The sequence below is a fragment of the Equus quagga genome, chromosome 2 (assembly GCF_021613505.1).
Source record: "Equus quagga isolate Etosha38 chromosome 2, UCLA_HA_Equagga_1.0, whole genome shotgun sequence".
Taxonomy (NCBI): Eukaryota; Metazoa; Chordata; class Mammalia; order Perissodactyla; family Equidae; genus Equus; species Equus quagga.
In genome coordinates this window covers 120,077,945-120,085,619 of record NC_060268.1, presented here as the reverse complement: position 1 = coordinate 120,085,619, position 7,675 = coordinate 120,077,945, and the positions used below count along the sequence as shown (strand labels likewise).

General features: G+C 43.6%; 1 protein-coding gene across 1 annotated transcript; it reads right to left on the bottom strand.

Moving 5' to 3' along the window:
* Nucleotides 1-512: 512 nt before the first annotated feature.
* On the bottom strand, nucleotides 513-2,534 carry LOC124235611 (intraflagellar transport protein 74 homolog). The gene is given in 1 exon segment (XM_046653855.1): nucleotides 513-2,534. A coding segment is annotated over 1 exon segment (1,803 nt). The 5' UTR covers nucleotides 2,498-2,534; the 3' UTR covers nucleotides 513-694.
* Nucleotides 2,535-7,675: the final 5,141 nt, after the last annotated feature.

Sequence of the window (7,675 nt, the reverse complement as noted above, 5' to 3'; positions counted from 1 at the left end):
ATAATTTTCCTCCAGAATTTTGAAAGTACTGCTTTAGCATGGTCTGCCTTTCGGTGCTTCTGTTGGGCGCACAGGCTGCCCTGGTTCCTGGCCAGCCTCTTCCCTTTGGGAGACAGAGCACCTTCCTTTGGTCAGCGTGTCTGCATCACAGCAATTTCTCTCTGTGCGGGTTCTTCTCACCCACTGCGTGCAGCCCTCCGTGCGCTTTTAATCTGGATGTGCACAGCCTTCAGTTTTGGAAAATTTCTTCAAAAATTTCTTTGATCATTTCCTCCACTCCATTTTCTCTGTGTGTGTGTGTTTTTTTCCTGGTATTTAGAAGGTGGGCCTTCTGGATTAGTCCTCTAATTTTCTCATCTAATCGCTCCAGTTTTTCATGTCTGTGTTTTTGTACAACTTTCTGGGAGATTTCCTCAACTTTATCTTCCATTACTTCTACTGAGTGTTTTATTTCTGATATTTTTAATTTTAAGAGCTCCTCTTTGCTTTTTGAATTTTTTTTTTTTTGCTTTTTAAAAGGCAAACTATTTATTGAACTATTATATTATTTAAAACATCGCTCATCAGAGGCCACAAAAATTATAGCATTCAAAAACTGTAAGTAAACTCTTCAAGCGTAAGCCATTTTTTTGCAGTCTGTACAAAGTTTAGCAGCAAGAGGATACTGCTACAGCAACTTGCAGTTGGTTCAGACTCAGGTTCTGCTCATGCTACGCAGAGCTTCCACAATGGTTTTATTGTACTCTGCAATCTGCTTGGTCACATTCTTCATAATTGGCCGGTAATCACTCTCTTGACTCTTGGTTGCTATGAATTCTTTCATCACAAAATTATTTTGCTCATGGTATTGCCACTTCCTCTCCAAATTTGTAAGCTGAGAATGCGTCTCATTTTCTTGCAATTGTGTTTTTAGTGCCTCATATTCTACGTTTAGCTTCTCCATTAATTTCTTAAAGGCATTTCTGCGGGTCAATAATACTGTTCTCTCCTGATGTAATTTCTTTTTCTTTTCTTCGCCTGATGATTTTAAAGCTGGCAAATCATTATATGTCTCCAGATCAGTTGTCATTTGCTTAATTTTGCTTTCCAGAGAATGTTGTCCCTCAGTCATCTTACTTTCCAGAAGTTCCATTTTCTGTAGATCCAACTGTAGACGCTGACTATCTGAAGTCAAATTCCTAGCTGTACTTTGTGATTTCTGCATTTCAGTAGATTTAAAATTGAGATCATCCTGCATCATCTTCAGCTCTTGATTGGTGATAGAGGATATCTGTTTCATACGATTTATATGTCGACTACAGTGCTCCAGAAGGGCGACAATGTGGACTTCTAACTGTGCCTTCCGTGCCAGCTCCTGATTCTTAGTTTCCTCAAAAGTCTCAGTAAAAGTGTCCATACTTTCCTCCCTTTTTTTGAGCTCTTTGTACTTCTGATTCATTTCACCTTGGTGTTCTTCTAAATCCATGTCAAGTTGTCTAATTTCTTCATTAAATTGATTTACTTTTTCTCTTATATCTGTTAACTGTCGCTCCATGCTGGCTATTTCCTGATTATCTTCTTTAACCTGCTTAAGTAATCTCTCTCTCTCTTCCATCGGAGATCCCATGCTTTTGTCTTCCGCAATCATTTGATCTCGATGGGACTCCAACTCATAAAGCTTTTCATGCAGCAATACAGCCTCCTGTTTTACCTGGGAGTGTGCTATTTCAGCTTCCAGACTCTCTTTCTTCATGTTCAGTGAATCTAGTTGTTGCTGAAGTGTATCTAGTTCCTGCAACAATTTTTCATTTGTTGTTTTCATTTCCATGTATTTGACTTGCTTTTCAGGAGACATATTTTTGATAATGCCATCTGCTGCTTGTTTTTCCTGTTCAATTTCTTCTTCTACACTTCTAATTTGTTTTTCCTTCGCTTGTCTTTCAGTAAATATGATATCCATACTTTGTGTTTCTCGATCATTTTGAGCTTTAAGCATGTTGTAATCATTCATTACTTCTTCCATTTCAGTATTGGTATTAAGTTTATCTACCAACATGTTGTAGTCTGCTAGTTGTCCTTGGAACTCTTTGATTTCAACAGCTAAAGTCTCAGTTCTCTTTTCATATGACAAATATACTGAATTCTCTTGATTGTACATTTCTATTTATTTCTGAAGTTTATTAATTTCTGTTGTAAGTTCACTTATTTTACTTCAAAGAAGCCCAAGATAGTAAGATTTGTCTAATATTTGCCTCTGGGGACCTTTCATCCCAGTTTTCATTCCACTCAAACCTTGCTGTGTTACAGGACGATCAGCAACTTTGATTTGAGAAGACAGAACTCCTCCTGTTCCTATGGGACCACTACGAGAACCTGGTCTTGCTGTTCCAGGTGGCATTCCAGTTGCCACTCGAATATTTCCTGATGGGGGTCGTACTCCAGAAGGAGGCCTTCCTGTCAACCCAATTCCACCTCGTGACACAGGGCGAGCTGCTGAAGGTTTGTGATTACTGGCCATTGTTTACTTTACCCACTCTTCTTCGGCCGGCGGTGTAGGTTGCAGGAGGGAAGCGAGCCAGAGCTTGGTGTCGGGCCTCGGCAGTCGGGACGCACACGGTCTGCCCGAATGTTGTCTTTTTAAAAAACAATAATATGGTGTCCTTGTTTCAGGTTTGTATGTACATGTATATAATATCTATATAAAATATGTCTATATATGTATTACATATACATTTAATAGTGTTGTGTTCCTGTTTTAGCAATGCATTATATTTTTTAAATCTCTTTAAGGATATTAATGATAAACTTTTTGTTTTGTTTTTACATTTTTCTTCTCCCTGCATGAGCCATCTCCTCCAGGTTTCTCTTCTCAGCCTGTGCCTTCCATGTTCGAGGCTTCTGTCATATGGCTCACGATGTTGGTTTACTGAATGGGGGCACTAAAAAGCTGATGGGAAACTGAGCACACGGCAGAGCTTTCTGACTATGAGCTTCACTGCAGGATGGTCTGGCTGAGCCATTTCCTTGCTGAACCCCTGTTATCAGCATCCTTAGATCTTTTTCCTTGGACTAGTCAGACCCCCCAAAATAGGCTCTTCCGTGGATCACCTGGAGTGACAGTGTCCTGGCCACTGAGTGAATGAAGTAGACTGGGGCTCCAAGCTGTCTGGAACATTTGCGTCACCCCATGCTTTAAGTACACAGCCCCATTACTAGCCTCATCACTACCTCCTAATCTAGATAGCCTCTGGTTTACTTTCTCCTGAGAATAAACTTTTAGTCTTCCACTAATTGTCTAGATAGTAGAATATGAGAGGGCATTTGGGGTATCTAATTTCTTCTTAAATTTTTAATAAATTCTCTTGTTCTTAGCCCCACCTTCAGCCCTAACTTTGGTGACACTGATTCCTAAGCATTCTGGAAATGACATGAAGTAAATCTACTTGCTTTTAGCTTCTTCCCCTGCCAATTTAGGATTCAGCTGTCTGGATCTGCTAAATTAGTTACCACTTGTTCCTTTGTTTTCCAGCTTCCAAAATTGTGTAGTTATTGTTGTATTGTCATCTCCATTCCCATTCCTAAGGCATGGCCATTTCTGCATGTGTATGGCCTTCTGGGCCTCGTCTGAGAGCCTCAGGTCTTCACCACGGTCTCTGCACTCCGGCTGGAGCCAAACTCCCCCTGTCCCAGCAGTGACACCCCAACTCAGCTGTCTAACTGCAGAGGCTGCTCTCTGCTCTGCTTCCAGAGTCCTGCCCTGTGCGGCAGGTGGTTTAGGAGTCAGCCAAGCCTCAAGGGGAGTTCTGAAATAATCAACTTTATTGATTTAAAATACAACATATTGATTTACTTACAATGAAATTCACTCATTTTAAGAGTTCAGTTCAATGACTTTTGACAAATGTAAACAGGTGTGTTATCATCACCACAAACAAAATATAGAATATTTCCATCACCTCAAAAAGCTTCCTTGTGCCCTCACAGGGAGTTTTAGTGTAGATTTTTTGGGCTCTTTCTCTGCATCTCCTGCCCCTGCCCCCAAATCCCAGTGGCGTTGGCAGCCGTGCACTCCAGGCTGTTTTTCCACACCTGACAAGACTGCCATCCTCTCCTCGGACACTAATTTCCATAGTTTAGAAAACATCCTCATGGGGAATGCTGAAGTAAACTTTCTCTTGGTGATCATAGACCTGCACTAGTTGGTGTCGCATATAAGGCAAAGAGTTATTTAATATATTTAGTCCAGCCTCTATCCTCGCTCACACAGGGGGCAGGGATGGATAAATGTGATACCAGCTGCTCCATCATACCTGTAATGAGAAGATTTTGTTTTTTCTATTTATTTTTTTAAAGAATTAAGTCACAATGATAGAGTAATTATCATACTTTTTTTTTTTTTTTGCTGAGGGAGATTTACCCTGAGCTAACATCTGTTGCCAAGCTTCCTCTTTTTATATGTGAGCCACCACCACAGCATGGCCACTGATGTGTGGTGTAGGTCTGTGCCCGGGAACTGAACCCAGGCTGCCAAAGCAGAGTGTGCCAAACTTAACCACTAGGCCACTGGGGCTGGCCCTGGAATGAGAAGTTTTAACTTACACGTTATACATCTTTTTAATATGCTAGCTAAAACAGAGAACATGCAGGAAACAGCTAGCCGAAGTCTTTTTCCTTATGACCATCCAGTGGGGAGCCCTGGTGTTTGGAGCATCCTGGGATCTTGAAGAGCAGCCAAAGGTCCTGATAGAATGCATCTAGAGTCAGAAGATTGGGGTTGTATGCTCTGGCTGCTCCTGGGGAGGGAGGTGCTGTGATTGTCAAATCAACCACTTGGGAAGCCTGGTGGCTTTAGAGTCACAAGGAGCTGCGTTTGCTTTTTGGTTCCAACATTTATCGTGTGCCCCAGGAAAGTGATGGAACCACTCTCATTTACAAAACAGGGAGACGATTACCAGCCTCAGAGGGTCATTGTAAGAGTTAACGATGTACCACTTAATGCGCTCAGCAGGGTGCTTGCTACATAGCAAAACCTCACAAACGGTGGCCATTGATCATTATTTTTATGGACATGAAAATGCTTTGTAACTTGTTAAGTACTTCAGTAACTTGGTGAGCATCATACTTTGGACAGCCTGGCATCTCAATCCCCCTTCCCTCCACTGAGTGAAGGCCTTCCCTTGCCTCCCATTCTCCAGGACAGGAAGGACAGACCTTCACTATCCCTGTCCCTGGTCCCTGGTGGCCAGCATGGCAAACTGGATGCTTCTGAAAAGGGGGAAGAGAGAATCTTATGTTGGCAGTGGGGCTAAGGCAGCACCAGGCCCACTGGCTTGGTGCCCCAGGTCTGGACCAAACTACACCTGGGGTATGACCCAACTGGTTCTCTGCTGCCATTGGCCCCGGGTTTTGCCAATTTTCTCATCGTCGGTTTCCAGCCTTTGTGATGATTCTGTGAGCTGTCTGTTTCCAAAGACAAAACAAAACAAAACTTTTCTGTGTCATTGGCCAGATTTGGTTTCTATTTCTTGTTACTAGGAACTCTGATGAATACACCTGATGCCAAAGATGAAGCAAGTTATCAAAAACAGGACAGTGATTTTTTTTTTTGAGGAAGACTGGCCCTGAGCTAACATCCATGCCCATCGCCCTCCACTTTATACATGGGACGCCTACCATAGCATGGCTTTTGCCAAGTGGTGCCATGTCCTCACCCAGGATCCAAACCGGTGAACCCTGGGCCGCCGAGAAGCGGAACATGCGAACTTAACCGCTGCGCCACCAGGCCGGCCCCAACAGTGATGTTTGGAAGCCAGTGGGACTAGAAACAAAGGAGCACACTTTCTCTCCTGGTTGCTCTTGTAGCGGTAATAACAGGCCACTAGCAAACATGAAAACAAATAGTCAAGGAAACGTTGAACCTCAGGGGAAAACAAAGAAGCAGGAATTGAAATTAAGAGAGAGCTCTTCTCCTGTCACTTCAGCCAATGTCCGTACCTATGTGTGTGTGTGTATAATTAGATTATAATAACTGAGGTGGGCAGGGGACCAGTGTCCCACCCACATCACACAGTGCTCAGTCTGGCCCGTCCCAAGGGAGTCCAAACAAGTGTCACGACAGCACCAGTAGAGAAACACTTTAAAGCTTACTTCCCATTGCCTTGAGCAGTTTTTCTGTAGGACAAGAAGGGGAACAGTAATGTGCATGGGTTTGTTGGAAAGTATGACTTGGCTGTGCCTTTTTAAAAAAAAACTGTGGTAAAATACAAATAAAATTTACCATTTTAACAATTTTTAAGTGTACAGTTCAGTGGCATTCAGTACATTCATATTTCTGTGCAATCTCTAGCGCTCTTTTCATCTTGTGAAACTGAGACTCTGTACCCAGTGAACACTAACTCCGCACTTTTCCTCCCCTCAGCCCCGGACAAACACCCTTCTGCTTCTGTCTCTAAGAAGCTGACGACTCTGGGCGCCTCTTCTAAGCGGAACCCTACAGTATTTGTCCTACTGTGACTGGCTTATTCACTTAGCACAATGTCCTCAATGTTCGTCCCTGTTGTAGTGTGTGTCAGAATTTCCTTCCTTTTTCAGGCTGAATAATATTCCATTGCATGTATATACCACATTTTGTTTATCCATTCATCCACCAGTGGTCACTTGGGTTGCTTCTGCTTTTTGGCCATTGTGAATGAAGCTGCTGTGGCCATGGGTGTGTGGGTTATCTGTTCATTTGCAGCCTGGCGTCAGCTCAGCTCATCTTCCACTGAGATTTCAATAAAGTTGACTTGAGTACACGGACAGCCTCCCACTCGCCCAAAACAAAAAAGAATGGAAGCCTTCTTTGATGTTGTCACAGTATCTAGGAGCCCCCTCCTGCCTTCTGGAGACCACAATGGCACTATTTCTGGAGTGGTAGGTGCTGTACTAGGTACTCCGCAACTCTTATCTCTTTTAGTCCTGACAGCAGCCCCATGAGGTGGGTGAGGGCTGCTGCTGGCCCAGTGGCCTTTTTGTAAATTAGGAAGAGATACTCATTCTTCCTGGCAGATCCACAGTTTGGAAAGCAGAGTAGGCGCTGGATTGGAGACCCCACTGGGGCCCTTGGCAGGGCCCACTTGTTTAAGCCACAATACAACACAGCTGTGTGTGAGGGCCCTGGGGTAGGCACAGCTGGTAACCAGGCTGACGGATGAGGAAAGTGAGCATGTTAGTGAAGGAGTTTGCCTGAGGTCATAGGTGCCAAGGCAAGCTTAGAGCAGAATGAGGCCTGCCTTAAAATATAGCCCTTCTTGGGGCCGGCCCGGTGGTACAGTGGTTAAGTGCACACATTCCGCTTCTGCAGCCTGGGGTTCGCCGGTTCGGATCCTGGGTGTGGACGTGGGACCGCTTGGCTAAGCCATGCTGTGGTAGGCATCCCACATATAAAGTAGAGGAAGATGGGCAGGGATGTTAGCTCAGGGCCAGTCTTCCTCAGCAAAAAGAGGAGGACTGGCGGCAGATGTTAGCTCAGGGCTAATCTTCCTTACAAAAAAATGCAGACCTTTTTATTTAGGTACGGTGAGGCCACAGATTGGGGACAATTGTCATTGAAAAGAGTATGTGTACAGCATGGTGACAATAGTTAATAATACTGTATCACATATTTGAAAGTTGCTAAGAGAGTAGATTTAAAAAATCCTCAGCAGCAGCCGGCCCT